This window comes from Ascaphus truei, chromosome 10 (genome assembly GCF_040206685.1).
Source record: "Ascaphus truei isolate aAscTru1 chromosome 10, aAscTru1.hap1, whole genome shotgun sequence".
Classification (NCBI taxonomy): domain Eukaryota; kingdom Metazoa; phylum Chordata; class Amphibia; order Anura; family Ascaphidae; genus Ascaphus; species Ascaphus truei.
Window position 1 is genome coordinate 42,731,667 of NC_134492.1, and position 22,449 is coordinate 42,754,115.

At 42.0% G+C, this 22,449-nt stretch overlaps 1 protein-coding gene across 1 annotated transcript in view; it reads right to left on the bottom strand.

Moving 5' to 3' along the window:
• Positions 1–22,449, bottom strand: part of KIFAP3 (kinesin associated protein 3) — a 133,717-nt gene that overhangs the window by 101,196 nt on the left and 10,072 nt on the right. Inside the window, exons 2-8 of the mRNA XM_075616832.1 lie at positions 16,958–17,089; positions 15,419–15,573; positions 3,025–3,080; positions 2,471–2,612; positions 1,960–2,059; positions 989–1,113; positions 266–364 (exon numbers count right to left, since the gene is read on the bottom strand). Of these exons, the coding sequence (XP_075472947.1) occupies positions 266–364; positions 989–1,113; positions 1,960–2,059; positions 2,471–2,612; positions 3,025–3,080; positions 15,419–15,573; positions 16,958–17,089 (809 nt within the window). The remainder of the gene's footprint in view (positions 1–265; positions 365–988; positions 1,114–1,959; positions 2,060–2,470; positions 2,613–3,024; positions 3,081–15,418; positions 15,574–16,957; positions 17,090–22,449) is intronic.

The window sequence follows — 22,449 nt, forward strand, 5'->3', positions numbered from 1 at the left end:
AGGAGTGCTTGTAGTCAGCAGACTTATCAATAGTGCCCAAAGTCATGCAGTAGCTGCAAAGGCAAACACAATCTTATCTTGCATTAAACAGGCAATGGATGGAAGGCAAGTAAACATAAGTATGCCCTTTATTAAGCATTAGTAAGACCAAACCTTGAATATGGAATGCAATTTTGGGATCTTTTTTTGAAGATATCTATTCTATCTGCCATCACAGTCTTCATCGATAATGTTCACCCCTGTATAGATCTAGAGCAGAACTTACCACGTAGAAGCTGTTCCTGTTTAACAAGTAGTCCCTGGTATTTTTTATATGTTTTCTCATATTCCTTCTTCAAGGCTTGATTTTCTGGATCTTCATCAAGTAGTCGGGTAAGGTCAAGGAATATTTACCTGGCTTTGTTCACATTACACCACTTTATGTGTGTGGCTGCCAGCTGCAGCCGAGACTAGCTACGAACATTACTGAATGACCTCTTTCTTACGGTACTACGAGAGCGTACAGACTAGTGCCAGAGACTAAGAACCCCCCAACCTCACATGGCGGCATCTGATCCAAGCCCCAACTCTCCCAGACGTGTACACGTTTTATTCCAGCGCACCAGAGTTTTTATGTCCTTATTTATGTCCATTCCGTTTATGTAACATACATGACGCTGCACCGCGGAATATATTGACGCTTTACAACTAAACGGTAGTAATAATAATATACAAATTTACCGTCAAACGGATGAGATTGGTAAAACTGTATGGTGCAGACCATTTCAGATTATATTTTAACCCAATAGGCACATGTCACCTGGGAATACTTACACTGACGAATGCCACCTATGTCAAAACAACTTGTCTACTTATACTGCACATGTTTAAATACGGTCACAAAGGGCGGTGTTGGACTGAAGGATTTGACACGACAGTCAAGGAAAAACCTACATCAGCCTACAAAGTTAACAGCAATAAAATGTTGACCACATTTTTCAAAGGATATCTGCTCTCTTCTTTTTTGACAACTCTTCTTGCCAGAGTTCATGGCGCTTTAACTCATGATCGATGATGTTCATGCAAAGTGCTCCGATCTTGTAGTGCGTGATTAATTTGTGAAACTGAGAAAAACTAAAGACAGAAGTAAATGTTTTTAGACACTTGACGAAAACCGCATGAACCCTTCTTTCATATAAATTGGAGTAATACAAACTGCACACCATGCTCAGCTCTTGCTCATGGACCTCACAATCAGATGAGTAGGATATTCAATTTGTGTATGACTAATCTTCAAATGGAGTATATTTCTAGATTGACTATTCAACAATTGGCTCTTGAATGGTAAGAAAGCATCGGACGGAGGGTCATCCATATACAGTAGGAAAGATTGGACTGCAGATCTGTCAAGGGAGCCAGATCACATTATATATAATAAATAGGGTATTGGTAATCAATCAATTGATTTATCATCTTTGTGTGGAGGGTGCTGTATATTACATGACTGAGTAATTAGATGGGCATTATACGGACAGACAGGACAGGCAGGACAGACATATGTAGCTCAATGAATGTTATACCGTGGTGTATACATTGCTGGGCTTTCTCCATCAGTGGTTTGCTAAAAAGGAGCAGAACTACAGAGAACTACATTTAAGAGGAAAGTAACTTAGGCTACCTACGCTGATACCAAAAACCATCAGGAAGACAGTTCTAAAAATTGCCTACATATGGAATTTATTGTTCAACCGTAGTCCTCTACATACTGTACAGTATGAAAATGTACAAGATGATTTGGGCTCGTAATGAAAACTGTAATATAGCTACCAATGATTCACGGTTATAGCCATACATTACCTAATAGGTATTCATACAGCCAGTATAAATAAAAAATCCTAATTTCTTCATATTTAGCACTGCTCATGGAGATAATGAGGGAAGTTAGCTGAACGTCTCCACATTAAATTCTTAAACACTTACCTGGAAAAGCAGAAGAAAATATAGATGATATTAGTGGCAAGTTCCACACTCTGCTTCCAGTCCTCTCTCAGGACTCGGGCTAAAGCCCCCAGTGCAGTCTCTGTGGTAATAAAACACAAACTAGCGTTCAAATTGCTCATTGTACAAACGTACAGAAATACGGAGTGTTTGAGGTTTTATGATGCATTAATGCTACTCTTCTAAGCACCACAGTTCTGTAAAGTTATACAGCTAAGAGACTCCAAAAAGGCGAGCAACAACAAAACAGACTGAATATTTATTGAGTGGCAAGTGACCTATTCCTAGAATACACTCCGTATTGTGACCCTCTCCGATTGCTTGCGTTATGCAATTAAGCTGCCAGAGCTCCACATAAGTCTCCTCGCTACCCCTCCGTCCTTGCTGTTGCCCAACTGAAACCAACCCCCACGTCTTACTTTGTTCACCCAGTATGGACGATACAAAGCAGGGATATTTATTATATTTTGTTTGAATTGATATGCAATGTTACCGTTAAGCAGCAATTCTTCTAAGTTGTCCGGGTTGCGCGCTAGCTGGAGGATAAGGGCAGAGCCACGGGCTTTATCGGCAATGTCTTCATACAGTAATTCTATGTACTCGTCCATGTCATTAATATTAGCTACTTCATCAATCTGAAAATAAAAAGGGACAGTTTGGGTTGAGCGCATCAAATGGGGATGAACAAAGCGTGCAGAACATCAACGGCTTATTGTCGTCTGCTTATGTGGTCAAATCAACATTTTAAAGTTATGACAATATATAAAACCATTATTTGCTGTTTAAAAAAAAAAAAAATAAACTTCTAAAGTACAGATGTTGCATTAAATCATTCTGTTGAAAGCTCTGGTCACATTGCTTAGTAGATGGAAACATTCTCCAATTAAATATTTTTGGGGATGTTATTTTTTATATTGATGACTCTACTGTCAAAACATCTGTGTATATATAAACAGCCAAATTCCACTCAACACGTTCTGTAAATAGTTTTGGACGTCTATCTGGTTGCTAAGAAATGTAGTTGCATTTTAGGCCTTTAAATCTTACCTCCATTCCTTCAAAGGGTGGTGGGTCTTTTGGTTTACTGGATTTCTTCTCCTTATCTATTAAAACACATAGTATGCAAATATTAAACGACATACCATGCATTGGAAAGGAGTATGTGAGCAACGGTACAGATTAAAGAGGCATCAAAGAGGGGCATGATAACCTCAATACACCCGGGTATACCCGAATTCGTGGGACTAGCCGAGCTCGAATAAAGTGTGTCGCCAGTGTATATACAAATATATTCAGGTCCAATAGGAGCTTTACAACAATTCATCCCAAGTGCAGTACAAACGACACAAGGTCATCCCTTATGGTTGGAAGAAAGGAGAAAGTACCAGAAACTCAAGGAAATGGCTATTTACAGTAAGGGCAGTTAAAATGTGGAATTCATTACCCATGGAGACTGATGGCAGATACAATAGATATATCTTTTTAAAAAAATTAAAAAAAGAAGAGGTTGGACATCTTTTAGAAAGGAAAGGTATACAGGAATATACCAAATACAGTAAGTAAATATGGGAAGGATGTTGATCCAGGGAATATTGCTGGAGTCACGGATACATTTATTTTTCCTCTTATGAAATATCATTAGATGATGTGTCACTAAGGGTTTTTGTTTGCCTTCCTATGGATCAATACATTGTAAATACAAATATGATAAAGTATCTGTCATCAAAATTTAACATCGGTAAATCTCTATGGACATGTCTTTTTTTCAACCTCATCTACTATGTAACTATGTAACATTAGCAGTCATAGTGAGCTTAGCCTTGTTGTATTGGTCTATCAGATCATGGAACAATCCCAAACTCTGTATTTGCTATCCTATCTATCCTAGCTTTCTGTTCTTCAGTGCTCATTGCACGGCAGGCTTTTTCAGAATAAATCAAATGGGTATTCTTTTCACTCATGCAAAATAAGGCTGAGTCCCCTGTGCCGCTGAGCGCACGGACTGGGCGGTGCTTGGCGAGGTTGCTTCTGGCTATTTCAATTTTTATGTCCCGGCTCACGCGGAGTGCGCGCGGACGCTCACCCACGCTTGGCACTTGCGTAAACAAAAAAAAAATCTGACTTTGAACCGCGCTCAGCTTGCCTGCAACGCCCCCCGTGCGCGCTTGCAAATTAGCAAGGACACCCGGCGCTCATGCTTGGAGAGTTGGTGACGTCACCGCTCTCCAAGCATGAGCGAGGTCAGCGGCACAGGGGGCTCAGCCTAATGGTTTGGCTACACAGGGCCTTATTTACCGAGTGGTGCAATGTTATAAGGCTGCACTGGCGTACATTTCAGAAGCTATTAAACATACTAATATCTGTTATTGTTATATAGCATTTGCATTGTAACCAAAACTTCCCAAAATGCGATTTAACATTGGCTATGCTGGAGAAAAACAATATTAATACAAGGTAAGGTATATTAACATAAAGGCAAACAGTGTAAGAGGACTCCATTCCCTGGAGAGATTACAATCTATTTTAATTTAGTTCTTATGAAATATTTTCTAAACCACGAGGTCCCCCAGAGCTGTACTGTGCTACTCAAGACTTCTGGGGAACTACAGAGATATTAACTTGTTAGTCCTCCCTCCGCACAAAACAACACTGAGTCCAGGCCATTGCGATCAGCCTTACACCGTGGATTTGTGTTTGTGTTTTAGTAATCAGGACATGATGTTGCTCCGGTGACCTCCGATAACCACAAGGATTTCGTTCAACTTGCGTATTAATTTTTTTCAATCTTCAAAACTGGGGTAGACAAATGTTAAAAAATATTGCAGGGGGTTGCAAATGCTGTTTTAAACTAGGATACAAATGTTCAACCGACAGTGAAGGTGTTATATGTTAAAGTGCTTTCACTTTATTGCAAATGAAGCACAACACTGCATTGTCTCATTTTATTTCCCCCCCCCCCCCCTCCCATTGTTGGGGTTTTGTCTCACCTAAAATGCCCAAAATTCCTTCACTGCATCTTCACCCACAGGACTGGATGATACGGAACAGGAAATGAAACACTGGCTTACATTAAGCTAGTGTGAAGTGGTAAAAAAGCCTTGCAAACAAGCGAGGGATTGACTAAGAAATGCTTTGCACTTCAGGGGGGTGGAACACACAGATATAGGAATTTAGAAATAGCACATATAAAAATACGAAATTTACAACCAGATACTTAAACCTACTGAAGGAGACTTTCCCAGCTGGTTTTAACTATAGGGGATAAAATGACACGGTCTTCAAAAACCGGTATTGAAGCATTTGTGAGATATTGGCAACCCAATATTAAAACATTTGGACTATTAAAAGTTTAAATAGAAGACAGTACTGTCTGTATTTTACCTAGCTTGCAATAAATAATAAAATAAACAGCTGATGCCTGACATTAAATGTCGTTTTCTTAAATAACTCATCTAAAACTATTTAAAAATGGATCAGATAGCTTTTACTTAACTCTGCATTTAGTATAAACAAATCCGATCAGTCATGCTAAAGCAATTTAAAAGGTGAAATCATTCCAGAAAAGGATTTGAGAAACACACACCGAGCAACACATTATAAATATTGTGTATGTTTTCCATTTTTACCCTCAACAAAAATTAAAAACCAAGAGTATTGTAATTTAAAATTCCCCCCAAACACAGAGGCCACTAGAAAATACGTACAGCAGACAAATAAGATTTTTGCAGTAGGTGTAAATCTTAATAAAAAGGTGCGTAAAAATGTATATTAAAAGAAAGTATTCTGGACAGCACAATGTATCCAGACATGAAATGCATGTATGTCTGTGTGTGACACACACACGCACCACCCCTAATCTCTCTGCCTCAAAATGGCAGGAAGGTGGCAATGGGTGTTCAGGAAGATGTACAGGCATACCCCGGTTTAAGGACACTCACTTTAAGTGCACTCGCGAGTAAGTACATCTCGCTCAATAGGCAAACGGCAGCTCACGCATGCGCCTGTCAGCACATCCTGAACAGCAATACTGTCTCCCTACCTGTACCAAAGCTGTGAGCAAGCGGGGATACTATAGGGCCTGTTACACATGCGTTATTTACATCAGTTATGCACGTATATGACGATTGCCGTACAGTACATGCATCGATAAGTGGGAAAAAGGTAGTGCTTCACTTTAAGTACATTTTCGCTTTACATACATGCTCCGGTCCCATTGCGTACGTTAATGCGGGGTATGCCTGTACTGTATAGTGGCACTTGTGCTGGTAGGTTTAACCATACTACAGATGCAGTCAGTTGGTTTGTTGCGTAGTCGGCCAAGAAACAGCAGATGACAACTGCCTGCTCACAGAATCCCAGTACCTTCCTAGACTAATTGCACATAAGGATTACACAGCGGGGGTCCCTGCTTCCCGCATCAGTCTGGAAGAGATGCGCAGTGAGAGTACACTGAATCAGTCAGTCACTCTCTCTGTGCACCTCTAAGGCTTGGTCCCTGCGGGTGCTGCAAGGACAAGAGCCGCCCCTCAATGGGGCCGGGCCCGCAGCGAGGGGTGGGCGCCTCGCGTTTTTCCTACAGGAAAATTGTAATTAGTAGCAGCGACGGAGCGCTAGGCCACGATCCCCGGCGGTTCAGCCAATGAGGGCGAACCTGCCGGGTGACGTCATGGCCGCGCCCCTGTCACCCCGTAGCTCGCTGCAGACCGGGGAACTCGGATGCACGCACCGCCAGCCTGGCAGACGCGCGTACAGCGGGGTCGTAGCCTAACAGGCAATCGCGCTGCTTTTATTTTTAATAACACAGGATTAATGAGCTGCATTCATTTCAGTCCCGGGGACCCCATGCTTCATGTGTTACAGACCCCGATATGGGATGCCGGTATCTCCTGCACGTTTAAATGTCCCGGGCACGTGACTTGGGAGAATTTAACTTGCAGGGAGATACCGGCACCCAATACAGAGGCCTGTATCTCGGGAAGTAGGGGGTCACCGGGGGTGAAATTAATGTGGTTCAGCTCCAGAGACCCAATGCTTCAATACGTTCTGAAATAAAATCAGCTTCATTATCTTAGTGACTAGCCGCTAAGGTAATGAAGGGGTTAAACCAGGTTTGTTGGGGGTAGGTGAAGGGGGTAGTTGCCAGAGGGTTGGTGGTTAGGTCTACCGGGAGGGTGGTGGGAAGGGTTAACCTCTTCATTACCTTAGTGGTTACTATCACCAAGGTAATGAAGGGGTTAACCACTCCCACCAACTACCCTCCCCGGGGCAACCAAAACTCTTCACCCCCACTCTCACAAATGAATAGGCAAATGCCCTAGTAACTAAATATAGCTAATAGCGCTTTTGCCCATTCAAATACAGTAAACAGTAAAGGCCGATGTCCACCCCGTTAAAATACCGGTAACCCCTTAATTACCTTAACGGTTACTACCTCAGGTAATTATGGGGTTACTGGTGTTTTAAAGGGGGTGAGTGAAGGGTGTACTGTAGTTGCCCCAGGGCGGGTGGTTAGAAAATACACAAATTACATTGACAAGCCAAAACTGTAGTACATTAAAATAAATAGTAGGCAATAAACACACCGATTGACACTGTGGTTAACTATTAATGGTGATCAAAATGGCATCAAATTCCTAGGCATTGATCAATTCTCTACCGGCCACAGGAGAGGTGATTTGGACTCCAGAAAGAGGCGCGGTGGATCTACACCTTACAAACTTTGTCACCCAAAGGGCTCAACGAGGGCTTTGTCTTGAGTCCATTTATCTAGCCCTTTCCCTGACTCACTCACCACCACTAAAATCGGTAGCCACATTGGCCACTTATGATGCACACCCTGGCTGTCCTCTAACACCTACCTGGTGTGGTACTCACCACCATTTTATCATATTACCTTCAAGATTGGACAATAATGACAGACACTGACATTTATTATTTCGTAGATCATTTATAGTGGTCAACTTGGAATCCACATATACCGATGACTGACATAAGCATCGGTATCACAGTAAATACCCCGATTGGATAAGGGACTGTGTATATCTGGACTCTGATAATTATTTACCCACCACATGCATTTTCTCCCTTCATCCCAATGTTATACTACAGTGAGTTAGAACAGCATTTTATTTACTTGCTTACTTAATTTAGACATGTTCTACTCAATTGATATAATTCCTCCTGTTCTATACATGTTTGTGTACTAGCAGCACATCAATAGAATAATGCTGTTGTTGGATTATAGCATACTAGAATTGCACCTTTACTTACCTTGGTATACACTAGACTGCATCAGAATCATCTCAGTACTAGTACCACTAGTACATTGCAGCGATTTATCTAAATCAGTCAAGCTCAGGTTTCTATTGACTGCGCGTGCGTGTGGCAACGGAAGGGTTAAAGCAGGCCAAAAAAATCAATTGGCGCCGCTATTTAAACTCACCTAGTGCTATGGGACACCCCCCCCCGCCCCCCAGCCTACTGGCCTTGACAAAGCATTTTTCTCGCGAAACGCGCGCGTCAGAACTTTTGATCACGTGCACGCGCAGGGCTGATCACTTTAATCGCAGACAGACTCCAAACTGGAGTACTCGCTCTGCCCTGCTCCTGCACATTATATGCTTCTGTTTACGATCCGACGGTCCTACGGAGCACCCCTCCAAGGGGGGAGAGATAATTTAAGGCACTTATGATCTCTGTACCTTGTAACTGGGTGAACATATACAAGGTCTACCTGCATACTCCTTGTATCCAACCCAGACTTCAGTATTATAGTCTGGCATTAGCTTATACCTATGCTGAACAGTGTTCATATTAAATAGGTTTTATTGTTAATATACTTGCCTATTTTGGGGGTATTATCCTATTTGTAGGTTACACTTTGGTATTTTATTCAGGGAGTTGACTATACTATATTTATTAACCCTGGAGGTGCCTGTTCCTGACTATGTATATATTTACACTATACTACTGGGGTTGCAGGCTTCTTTACCAGAGAACTCTGCCACCACTGCCTAATACAGTGTATCGTTTAATTGCGGTCTCATTTGTGTTTACTTAGGCTGCGGCAGAGCTGGAGCTGACCGCGCTCATGCTTGAGTGGTCACCAACTCTCCAGGCATGAGCGCAGGTGTCCTGCGAATTTTGCGAGCGCGCGCTTTGGGGGGGGATGCATTGTGGGCCTATTGACCGCGCTTCAAACCCCCTTTTTTTTTTTTTAAACTTCCCAAGCGCCAAGCTTGGGAGGGCGTGCGTACCCGCGCACGAGCGCAGGGACGCGAGAATTCACTTTGCACAAAGTAAACTAAGCAAACGCCGCCCGCTCAAATAACGGGGACGCAGCCTTAGGCCTCGGCCAGGGTAGCGCTGAGCGGGCGCGCTCACGCAAGCCGCGATGAAACATTGCGGCAATGTGTGTGGCCAGCGTGAGTAAGCACCTGAGCATGCGCAGCGCTTGCCAAGCAAGCAAATTTGAATTTGGCGCTCGCGCATCACGTGAGCGGTTCGCCCAATGAGGGCTAACCAGCTCCGTGACATATTGGACACGCCCCCCCCCCCCCCAGACACGCACCTAGCCAGCCACAAATCGCCCGGCCGAGCAGGGCACAGCGCACCCGCTCCCTGCATGGCCGCAGCCTTAGGTGTTACAGCAGTGCATCAATTATCAACGTAGCTGTTTAATATTAGGAGCACCAGTGTCTGCACAGATATACCAATTAGAGATCCTTGCTCACACGATTGTATATAGTATTCATACAAGTATATTCATCTAACCTCATATGGTTACCAACAACATATTAACTCCATGTGTAACACACATTCCCAGATAGCTCAATCTCCCACACCCACCACATCATGAATATATATTTATGTCAAAAAAAGAGTGCTACTGAGCGTGGCAGATGTATATAACAGAAGACAGGGGTGCCCAATGCTACATCCAATTGACAAAACATATATGGCAATAAGTATAAATTTTAAATACTTCAATAATAATAATAAATTACTTGGTTATTTAGTTAAACCCTTTGGCCAAACCGTCGTAAGCCTGCATACCACACGTCAAGGTATAACCAAACATTCAGGTCCCACACTACACTGTGAACCCTTCCCTTGACCTCTTTTGTTGTATACATCTGCCATGCTCAGTAGCACCCTTTTTTGACAAATATATATTCATGATGTGGTGGGTGTAGGAGTTTGAGCTAGCTGGGAATGTGTGTTAATCAATTTCTGACTGGTAACAGTTGTATGGAGGTAGGTGGCACCTCCCCCCAGAGCTTACTCCTCCTCACCTTTTTAACTTGGGAGGTCTTTTCACTTTGCTGCAAGAACAGGACTTACTATGGTTCTTTCCCCTCACACAGAGGTAAAGGGAAGGGTTCACAGTGTAGTGTAGGACCTGCATTTTTGGTTATACCTTGACGTTTGGTATCCAGGCTTACAACGCTTTGGCCAAAGGGTTTAATTAAATAACCAAGTAATTATTATTGAAGTATTTAAACTTTATACTTATTACCATATATGTTTTGTCAATTTGATGTAGCATTGGGCACCCCTGTCTTTTGTTGTATAACTCCATGTGTAGGCAATTATCTATACCAAAGATCTTTGCTCACAAGCTTGCCATCAATGGTTCACACTATCCTACAGTGTGTGCAGTTATCTGACACTTCAGATTACTACTGACACATTATGGATGCAGCACATCCACTATGTATTACATATACTTACCTATCTACCTACCAACGTTTCCTTCTGTGTGCACCAATCATTTACTCCTGTCAGCTGCTGGCACTTTATTCATGGTATTTTAGTAATTATCTCCCTCCTCCAACCCCCTTCCCTGGTGGATTATTTTTACAATAGATATCACCAAGGACAGTGCATATCATTCTACACTGATCCAAGCATTGTCTGTAATCTGGGGTTTACTTACTCCTACTGGATTCACAGTGCGCTATGTAATTGTTTTTTAAAGCCCTACATTTTATCGTTTGTTCCAATTAAATATATTTTTAACTAAACACATTAATCATCCACTTGGGCGAGAGTGCTATAAAGTGAGTTTCTCTCTCTATAGTTGCCATGTTATTCATTACTCAATTAGCACTATCATCCTTTTCCTGCATCATTATTAAGCTGAAGCGGAGGTTCCTCAAGTTAATGTAGCCAGGTCACCTCTGGCTCCCCGGTTCCTAGTCTCCCTCACCTCCGCCAGGGTGGGGGCTGCTGCGGGGGCAAGTGTGTCGCCGGGGGCTCCCGGCGGCGTCGGAGGCAGGGCGTCGCCATCTTTACTGTGTCCGCGCATGCGGAGGCTCGCTCCGACGCGACACGGCTGCCATCTTGCGGTTGGCGATAGCCTCACGCAGACGCGATGCGGTGGCCATTACAGTGAGGGAGAAGTGGCAGCAGAGGCGCTCCGTAGCGCAGGGACAGCCCCAGTTGGCGTATGCGCAGTTAGGGCGATGCGGCGGCCATTACATGTATATGCAGGTACAGGGAGACTCGCGCATGCGCAGTGCAGATCGCGCAAGCGGCCCCAATGCAAAAGAGGTCTGCAAGGGACTACAAGTCCCAAGATGCTTAGGGGCATACAGGTCACCTGACGCCAGGGAGCCAATAGGGCTACAGGATTCCCTGAGAGGGTAGGATATGTTTGGCGCACTCAGAGAGAGGAAGTCAGTAGGAACTAGGACACAGTCAGGGGAGGGTGTGTAGGTGCAGGGAGCAAGTGGCCCCTGCACTAGGCCAGAAAACCCCCTAGGCTCCAACTCATCCTAGGTTGATGCTGCTGACGGGAAGGCCCATGATCGGTTAGGGACTTTGCCCCTTTAGCAGTTAGTTAAGTCAGGGACACAGCGGGTGAGCTGCGCGGCTCTGACAAGGTGACTAGTGTGACAAGTGCGGTCTGGGATAAGATCTACCTCCCCACAGATAAGAGACTGTGTGGTGAGTGTCATGAGAGAGGATTTGGCCCGGGATTAAAGGGGTTACACCCCATTTGGCCACCCTCTACTCTCACCTGGGAAGCAAGAGGTTAACTGGACTTGGGTCCAGTAATGTGTTTTTGACTTGCTTCAGCCATCCAACTGTTTATTCCCCTGTATAAATGTATTGTTTCTGTGCCAGTGTCTGCACCACACACACACTGGGGCTTAAGGGGGTTAATGAGCTACAGTTTAGGAAAATACAAATATGTGTGGTGTCTTTTCAGAAATATCTGGGCTTCAAAAAGCTTGATTGAAGTTGGGTGTGAAAAGTACAGAGGGGGTTTAGTGTACAGTATGTTAATACCTAATTGGCAGACCAAGGGTATATTGCTGTTAGAGACAGCTAGGCCCATGTCTGGAGCATTGGGTGTGAAATCTAGCACCTGTGACAAATGTTCTCTACACACGAGTCCCTGCTTCAAAGGATTTATTGACAAGGGGTTATGGGGGCCAGGGGTGCGGTTACCCAAGGAGATATCAGAATGAGTGACCTTATTAAATATAAGAATATTAAGAGATGTCCTCGGCTGAACGTGCTAAAAGCTACATATGTGTATTCGTGGGACTGATTCTCACATAAGGATTACAGACACATGATGTCTAGCAGGTACTAAGAGACAGATAATCTCTCTCTTAATTTTCGTATTACACGGTAATATTTAGTCATATTGGGAGCGTCATGCGTGCCGGAATGTATTAATATGTCTCACGTGCCAGTAAGTACTACTGAACTGAAGTTATGAAGTTATTTAGATAGGAAAAGCAGTTTTTAAACGTCCTTGGGTGGGAGGAGTTTTACTCTGGGGAAAACTGTCAACCTCACCACTGATTTATGAGAGGGGCTGGGTTTAGGTTGTGTTCAATGGGAAATAATTGTATAAGAACCAGGCTCAGCCTATGGCTATTGTCTTTCGTGATTTTCAAGATTGCTGTATGAACTGCTAGTCACGATTTCTGACTATTTCATCATTCCCATCTTAAGTAAGTGTCTATATTTTGTCTGTTATTTGTAGAACTTGTGTGTTCACCTTTTTCAAGGAATAAATTATATTTTATCATATCTAAGCCTCGTTCAGTTCAACCCAGTTATATTTTTGGTGTGTATTATTAATAGCCTGTCACAAAGTTACCGTCACAGTGAGACCACCAGAGGGAGACCCTCCTATTTGGAAGAGGACGCCATCGCTGCGACTTCGGCGCTGGATGCAGATGGGTCCTTTCAGTTCTGCTGTACCTGAGTGCAGGAGCCCCGGGCAGGTACAGTCACCAAGTACACCAACATTACCGGTACCACACAGGCGCTGATCACGCCTAGGGGGTGGGTTGCGGAACTCTTGAGACACCTGCGTATAGGGTGTGGGTCTATGGCCCTAGGAGGTCAGAGTTATAGAGGGACACTGTCATATGGTTGATGTATATTGTTGTAGTGTGTTTATCTGCCCCTATAGTAAACTATTTATATATACCTTTGGTGTATGTGGTTATTATATGTGGGTCCTGTGTTAGGGGTCATCCTACCCTTAGAACCCTACACAGGTGGAGGCGCTGTACATTTTGAGTATCATTTCAGAGGATGCACCCCAGGCTCTCACTGGCGGAGGTTCAGGCCTCTTGTAAACCTGACAGGTAAAGCACCACACCTGTTAATACATATATTTCCCTCACATGCACTCTATCTGCGATTGGTGGGGGTGAAACTGTGTTACATTTACATAAGCCGCATTATCCAGATCTGGATACATTATGAACATTTATGAGAAAGCCACATTCACCATTAGATTAAAATAAGAAACATGCAAGATAAGTATCAGCAAGTGAGTGCAGCAGGGAGATACCATGTCACCAAAGCTTTTCATTGCAACACCTGAAGAATTGTTCAAGACATTAGATTGGGAAGAAAAAGGAATCAAAACCAACTGTGAATATTTGAGTTATCTACGATTTGCAGATGACATTTTTATTTTTATTTTTACCACACATCCAGAAGATCTCCAGCAACAAATTGGAGAACTCGCTGAAGCAAGCAAGAAAGTGGGCCTCTGTAAGAATCTCAGCAAGACCAAAGTGATGTTCAACAATGTGTCAAGTCTGCAAAGATTGAAATAAATGGAATAGAACTAGACGTTGAAGACTATGTCTACCTTGGCCGGCAAATAACAATGGATGGGAACCTTTTTAATTAAATCAATAGGAGAATGAAGATGGGACGGAGCACTTTTGGAAGAAATAAGACAATATTTCAAGGAAACATTCCACTTTGCCTCAAGAATTAAGTTTTCGACCAGTGTATTCTGCCCGTGCTCACATTTGGATCCCTAAATGTGAAGACAATTCAAAAGCTTCAGATAGCACAAAGAAGTATGGAGAGATGTGTGCTGGTTATTACCCGGAGACAGAAGAATGAATAGGTTCGAAACAAAACAAAAGTCTGTGATATCATCACAAGAGTGAAGAAATTAAAAGTACAGTGTGCCGGACATATCGCAAGAAGAAATGACCATTGTCGGGCAAAGATGGTACTCGACTTAGATGGGAGGATGAAACAAGAAAATGTGTTGAAGCAATGTGGCGGAGAGGCTTGCAACCACACTACATTGGAGATCATAGGGGAGGCCTTCATCCAGCAGTGGGCCTATTAGTAGAAAGTCAAGTTTTGAATTACAGCACGAAGCCCAGTCTGTTAAAAAGACATGCATATTTGAGTAAGTCTACTCTACAGTGATGCATCACAAACCCCTTGAGCCCAGTATTGTCTTAAAGCACCACAAAGCAAAATGTTGCCCCTCTGGCAGAAAAGGAACTAACCAATCGGCATTATATAATGATTCATAAAGTTATTATTCCCATTATAAAGAAATTACACCCCCAAATTAGCTACCTAACAAATTGAAGATCATTTAAGCAAACATGAGATTTCTGCTGGTACTTCCATAGACATCAAAATGTGCTATAGGTGGCACGTCACAAACCCAACGTATACTGTAGGCGAGTTCAGACAGGAAGCCTTAGCTATTGAATATGGGAACGTGGATCTCACCCAAAAAAGGTAAAGCACAAATGTAGAGCATTTGACAGCAGATCAAAACACCCAAATCATTTCCCTACTTGGTAAGTCTACACACAAGATTGATGAACTAAGCCAAGCCCAGAATAAAATAAATGCTCTTAAGAGTTATTGAGTTGAGAGAAAAGTCTCGGGGCAGTAAACACGGTCAGTGAATGGAACGGGCTCCCATGCAAAGGAAGCAGAGGTTAAACTCAAGTAAATTAATTGATTGCCCCACTTGAAATGAACAAATCCCCATATTTTTAGGAAATTAAAGCAAAAAGGGGTAAATGGAAAAATGTGGCGACTGAATGAAACAGTCCTTACCAGAAATGAATACACACATTTTATAAGTGCTACCGGTTTCAGGGATTTTACATTAAAGAAATGTCCTAATTCTTACCTTTCTCTGATAAAGCATCTCTGCGGTTCTGAAGGTAGTAAAGCAGCTGCTCCACCTCAGCCAACTTAGATGGGTGAATGAGCTTACATTCGTCCACCACTTTCCTTGCCAGGGAAGAAATATCTGTGTTGGCATTGAGGCTTTTCAGGCGAATGCTAAAATAAATGGTTAAAAAAAAAAAATCCATATAAAATCATAATCAGCTGCAGTCACAGCAATACTGTAGTAACTTTCCTGGGGGTGCACTTAAACAAATGAGATAATCAGCATAGAAAAACTATGGCACTCACAGAACTTGAAATACTGTAGTAGAAGAAATAAACATAAATTATGCATCAAGGTTTGCGCACCCCTGCTCTAGAGTGTCCATTTGTTACTATGTACATAACCCACATCAAAACAATTGCACAAAATCAATAAGGACATTTCTGTATCATGTCAAACAAATCATGACGTGTATGTTATTAGTCACACAATGGATACACTTGCATGCCACAGCTGGATTCCACAGGTCAAAACACCTTTTACATTAGAACTCTTCAAAACCTTTACTTTAAAAGAAGACAAGTAAACACAGCATTTCTAATGGTGTTATAAATATTAGCCAAATGGTCATAAAGGAACAATATTGGCTTCGATTACACTTTGAATAGAGGCTTAAGCAACACAGGTGAGAGAGATCCAATAAGAGATGGTTAAAATTAGATTTGTGCAGGCTTTGGGATTAATGACGGTCAACTGCGAACAACTGATCTACATCGGTATTAGTGAGGATAGTTACAGGTTGTACAGATTGCCAATTCGGTTTGAAACTGGATTGAACAACCTATTTTTTCCTCTCTGAAGAAATCTGCTATTTTTCTATAAACATTTTTCCTGGATTTGTGTGTCCAGCTTAGTACCTCTAATTCCTCTTCTATCCGATAGAATTAATTAGGATATTATTTGGCAATGAAGTATGTGATCCAGATGAAGAACGGTAAGTAAAGGGGATTGAAAAAATACATTGGTAAGCTACAAAAAGGTAAACACCTTTCACTTTAACATCCTGTAGCTATTGTGGACCCGAGTTTTAACTGGTCCACCGTCTCTGCAACAGACCCTGGTCCTTAACCTTGATGCTCCTCTGCCCCCTCCAATTCCCATCTCTGCCCTCTGAACCTGATCCATTACGCACTACGCGCCATTTGAGGACCACCTGGTATTTGATATTCCTTGTTGCACACCACATTACGAGCTTCCTCCACCAACAACACTACTAAGTACACCTACAGTATCTGAATACTTGGGTATACAAGAATCGCACAGCAAGTCTCATCCAAGGATGTTGAGGGTAGGTGTTCCGACTTTTTTTAGCAGTATATTGAAACGAACGTCGTAACAGTTGGCTGTACTTCTGTAGATATTTACATTATGGTTAGCATCGCAATAATAAAGAAGAAGAATGCAAAGCCTCTTAAACAAATAAGGGAAATAGAATAGGACACTAAATAACCTGCAGAAAACGATGACAAATCCATGTGCCAGACTGCAACTTACATTTTTTGACACTCCTTGCGTTCTCCCAGCATGGGATCACCCATCTCTCCAAGGATAGTGGCTTCAACTTCATAGTGAACGACAAGGGCCTTCTCACTTGGATGGACATCTACGTTCCCCCCCTTAACCTTCCTGAAAAGAAGAAGCATTTCAAGAGTTTAATGCAGATACCAAAGAATATTTAAATACTGTTTGGATGAGCATCTTATCAACGTAATTACAGTGGCACTCCAGTCTTGAACCAATACTTTGTGTTTTAATGTTTCATAAGTCAACTTTTCGGTGTCACATGGACACCTTCACAGAATAAAAGGTATCCACGCGACACCGAAACATGAACTTATAACACAATAAAAACACAAAGCATGGAATCAAGACTGGAGTGTCACAGTATTTACTTGCATAAGGATATCACAAAGCTGCAGCACCTCTCAAATGGAAACAAATATATTGGAAATTAATTAAGACCATTTAGGGACAAAAATAATAGCACATTAAAAAATTATTTGCATGTTTCCATTCTTTGCTGCGCTTGGACTTGAAAAAAAATGACATTGCACCCGATGAAGGTACATTGTTCATAACCAGTGAGTGGCTTCACAATGGTTGAGACCAGATGACTGATTTCAGATAGGTTAAAAGATGCTTGTGTTTCAAAAGCCCTAAGCGCCTTATTTTTATGAAGTCTTCTTTCTCAGCAGCAAAAATTGTTCCCATCCTTTGTAGATGCAAAGACAACACAAGGTCTTGGATTTCCATTACTGACAAAGTCCATTCAGAGTTAGAGCGCCTGCAGGCCCTCTTCTAACATATATGTTGACATGCAAAGAACTTCTAATGAATATACCAGGTGTCTGCTGCAATTCAAGCCAACCTGCTGACAGCCAAAAGAGCCTGTAAAACCTACGTCTTCCAGGTCTTGACTGTGCAGGTAACGTTTATTCAGGCTTAAGAGTGTGTCAGCGGCTGTCAACGGGCAAGACTCGGTTCAGATTTCCAGACTTAATTACTATTCTTGAATGGTGGCAAGAATGTGGTTCGCGCCTCAATATTATGACATGTAATTGATTAGCAAGCGTTGAAAATGAAGGAGCCAGCACTACAGTAAGCAGCAGTTACAGTCATTCAGATCCAGACATTTTTGCCTAAACGCAACCACAGATGTCCAGTGAATATGCTTGGCATGTTTGGTAGAAAAATTAATAGCAATACTGGTTGTGCAATTAGGTCAGTCCGCATTGACAAGGCAAACGAGTGGTGCCTGGACAGTAGCATTTTGTTGATGAACCGACAAGATGCAAAAGAATTATCTGGTAAAAATATAGTTACCATTTTCGAAAATGACAGCAAGGACAAAATGCAAAATGTTTGTCCCACATGGGTTTCCATAGCCTGAATACATCATTTGGTATTTATGTCGGCCATTGCACTTGCCAGTATTTCAAGAGCACTTACATCCAAAGTACCTTATAATACAACTTGTACGGTCCCTGTACATGGATGGGATGTAGCGCAAACGATACAATTTGTGGATGAACGGCCTGTAGTTTGCCACTTTAAAAATTGTATGTTTTTAAGTCATTTATAAGACTTCCCAGGGGGGGCAATGGAATAAGCACAGCCTGGCGACAGGAGACTGGAGACAAACAGTTTGGGCAACATTTCACATTCAAAGTTTTGGACATTTAAAAAAAAAAAAACCCACGACCAAGAGCTTTTCATAGATGTATGACTGGGTAGCAAAAAGAATGCGAGAGCGGTTCTGAATTATAGATGGATGGTCCATTACAACTAGCAGTATGTTAGCAAGTAACAGGGAATATTTACTAAACAATGTTAGCCATTAATGCTTGATAATGACTGTTAAACTGAATGTCTATGGTACTTTATTGAATACCTATTAGTCTGCATGACTATTTTATGTGTGCTTTTTAGGACCATTTTAAAATAGGTAAGAGTGATTTTTTAAAACAATCATTCAACAAGAAAGGTACTAGGGCAGCAAATGCATTAAACACGGATTTTGCCATTTTTGTGCAAAATACTCCCTTATCTCAAGGATTTTGTTTTTTCTTTTTCTTGATATTAATTATGTGTGTGCTGTTCATAAGACTCCAAGATAAAACATTGGAATATTTTACAACTTTCACCAGGCAGGCAATAATCTTCTCTATGTACAGTATATAATTGTTGGTATATACATAAAAATAGGCATAAAGCTGGGATGGAGTAGATTTAAACCAATGCACATAATCACCATATTAATCTCTATATAGTCAACGTGATCACAAACACAGAGGCATTGCTCATCCAGGAGAATAATAGTATCTAGTCACTGTAACACTGCCCCAACATTAAACTACCCACTTGACAGTCAAGGTACACAGAATGAACCCGTAGGGCTAGAAAACATGACAAATACATGTACATACGGTATATAGAAAACTAAATAAAGATACAGCACCAGTATTAAATAAATGGGTATAGTACCACAGTAGGAGTTGGGAGAAAAATGACAAAGGGAAGGTTTTGATGTCAAGATAGATATAACTAAAATAGCTAGATGTGAAAGCCTGAAAGATGCAAATAACACAAGACAAACAGACAGACAGCCATATAAAACAAGGAAAATGGACAAGGGGAGGGGACATGAAAACACAGAAACGTGAGGATACAAAAAGTGCCAAACAGCAAAAAATGCCAATTTTCCCCCCAACATTAGATCTTCATCCACTTGTTATCTGTTATCTGTCTCTCTCTGCAAATGCCATTTATTGTTGTTTGTCCTGTCCCCATGTTGTTTGTACGGTCCCCATATTGTCTCATATGCCATATGATCAGCAAAACTCTCATATACCTCAATGGGTTAAACTAAGATAATTATCTAATCAAGTTGGGACTATATAAGAGCTGTCAGTCCTGACATCTTGTACCCCCTGATGAAGTTGCCAATATTGTTGCGACAAAAAGCAATTAGGACTGTTCACCAAGGATTCTGGGAGAAGCAAGCAGCACTACATGAATAGGAGCTGTGGAACCAGGAGAGGTATCAGGATTGTGCCGGAGGACTACAGTGTGGACGCACATCTATTAAGTGTACCCGGATCTGGAAGTTGAAATACAGCACAAGCCTCTCACCACGAGGTTCCAGCTCTCCATCTGAGGAATACCGGTGACTACCCAGATGAACCTTGTACTCTGTACAGATCCTATGTGCATGTTCCATCTACTTTTGAGAGTGGCCTGTTTTTATCTCGTTTTATTAAAATGTTGTACTGATTTACGCTATGGAAGCCACACTGTCCATGTGTGCGTATATATGTTTTGTTGCAACCTAATTGTTGGTTCTTGTCTGTAATCACAGATGGTAGCACTATCAAGTAATAATGATTTATCTATGGTGCAGTACAAGCATTGACAGTAAAATGATCAATCGTTAATTCAGGGGAATTGACAACCAGCCTATCACTTAATACCAACGTACTGTAAAAATGCCCACCAGGCACTAATGTCGCTGTGCCACACAGCAACTTATACTATTGCGAAACAGTGGAACAGTTTGGTCATATAGCACATTGTTTATATAGTCTATTGTTTTAATGGTTGGGGGGGGGGGGGGGTGGAGTGGGAGAAAATGTAAAGTTTGTGGAGAGACGGTTGGGGGATGCTGTACTGTGTATACCATTTTATTTGAATAAACAACATGTGGAGAGGATACAGAAGTGTTTATAATATTTATTTAAAAAGCAAACATTTAGCGTATCATAGTAATAACCCACTCAGAACAGAGTATTACTGACTATTATAGGCTAAAGATGTTCAATTCCAGGCATTATTGAAATCCCTGCTCTCTGATTGGATAATACCCAGAATTTTAACCAATCAGTAATGGCCCGGAATTTTTTTGCTCCCTGACAAGTTTTTCAGCCATGTACAGAAAAGCCCGGGCGCTACCTTGAATGGATTAGTTATGGGGTGATATAATTTTTGTAATTAAACAATACAACCTTGAAGAGTACTTTAAGGTCCCCTCTACTTCCGAAACTCTTCCCGCTGCTCAAAACCCCAAAAAGGACCTATCCAGGATCCTTGGTATTACAGGAAAACAGACAAAAAATGGGGGAGCACAGGTTGAGGGACTATACAGATGTGTGATACACTACAATGTTATAGAACTGCGATGTGAAATGAAGTGCAAAATAACATAAACACTTACACGGCCTTGTGTAAATGCTTTCACATCAAGGTATCTTTACTTTAGGTGTTCTCTCTTCTGTGGTCTTTCTGCTTGTGTTCTTCTTCTCCTCTGGTGTGAAGTAAAGCGCCTCTGGTCTTCTCCACAGGAATGGTTTGTGATGTTGTCCTCAGAGTTAAATGAAATGAAAACAAATACGTAAGGGACAAGACAGAATATATAAAATATATATCTGGGGTAGACAACTGTTTTAAGATCAGAAAAGCAGAGGAATACTGCATCCACTCACACGGGCAAGCGTGAGTAATCTCTGGAGGGAGGTGTCTTTAATGGTGTCTTCTCCCCTCTCTGGAGCTTCAAAATTCAAACCTTCAACTGATGTTGTTAAAATCACTCAAATAGTGCCTGGTTCACACGATAGTACACAAGGGTACAAGGGTGGAAAAAAACGTGATATTTATTGACACCAACAGGACAAAGTCCCAACAAAACATTTAAAAAGCACTTAGTCAAAATGACTCAAGAGCTGGAAATCTTTGAAGGTTGAAGGTTTGAATTTTGAAGCTCCAGAGAGGGGAGAAGAGACACCAATTTGAGTCCATACTCACACATGGCCGTGTGAGTCTTCTGTTAACCTTACGGGGTCACATATTAAACCCACCTCCGCCCCTTCACCCCTTTTTCCCCCATTGTTTGGTGCGAAGAGCCGGTGGGGCACGTGACAGCCCTGCAGTGAGGTGCCATTAAAGACACCTCCCTCCAGAGATCACTCACGCTTGCCCGTGTGAGTGGATGCAGTATTCCTCTGCTTTTCTGATCTTAAAACAGTTGTCTACCCCAGATATATATTTTATATATTCTGTCTTGTCCCTTACGTATTTGTTTTCATTTCATTTAACTCTGAGGACAACATCACAAACCATTCCTGTGGAGAAGACCAGAGGCGCTTTACTTCACACCAGAGGAGAAGAAGAACACAAGCAGAAAGACCACAGAAGAGAGAACACCTAAAGTAAAGATACCTTGATGTGAAAGCATTTACACAAGGCCGTGTAAGTGTTTATGTTATTTTGCACTTCATTTCACATCGCAGTTCTATAACATTGTAGTGTATCACACGTCTGTATAGTCCCTCAACCTGTGCTCCCCCATTTTTTTGTAAGTTTTTCAGCCAATCAGCTTTCAGTTCTCATTCACAAAGAGTGAGATCAGCTCTCAGACAGGGAAGGGGATTGGACAGGAGGCAGCAGCCAAGCACTGACTCCTCCCCCACCCTGCCTGCAGAGAGCTCTGCACA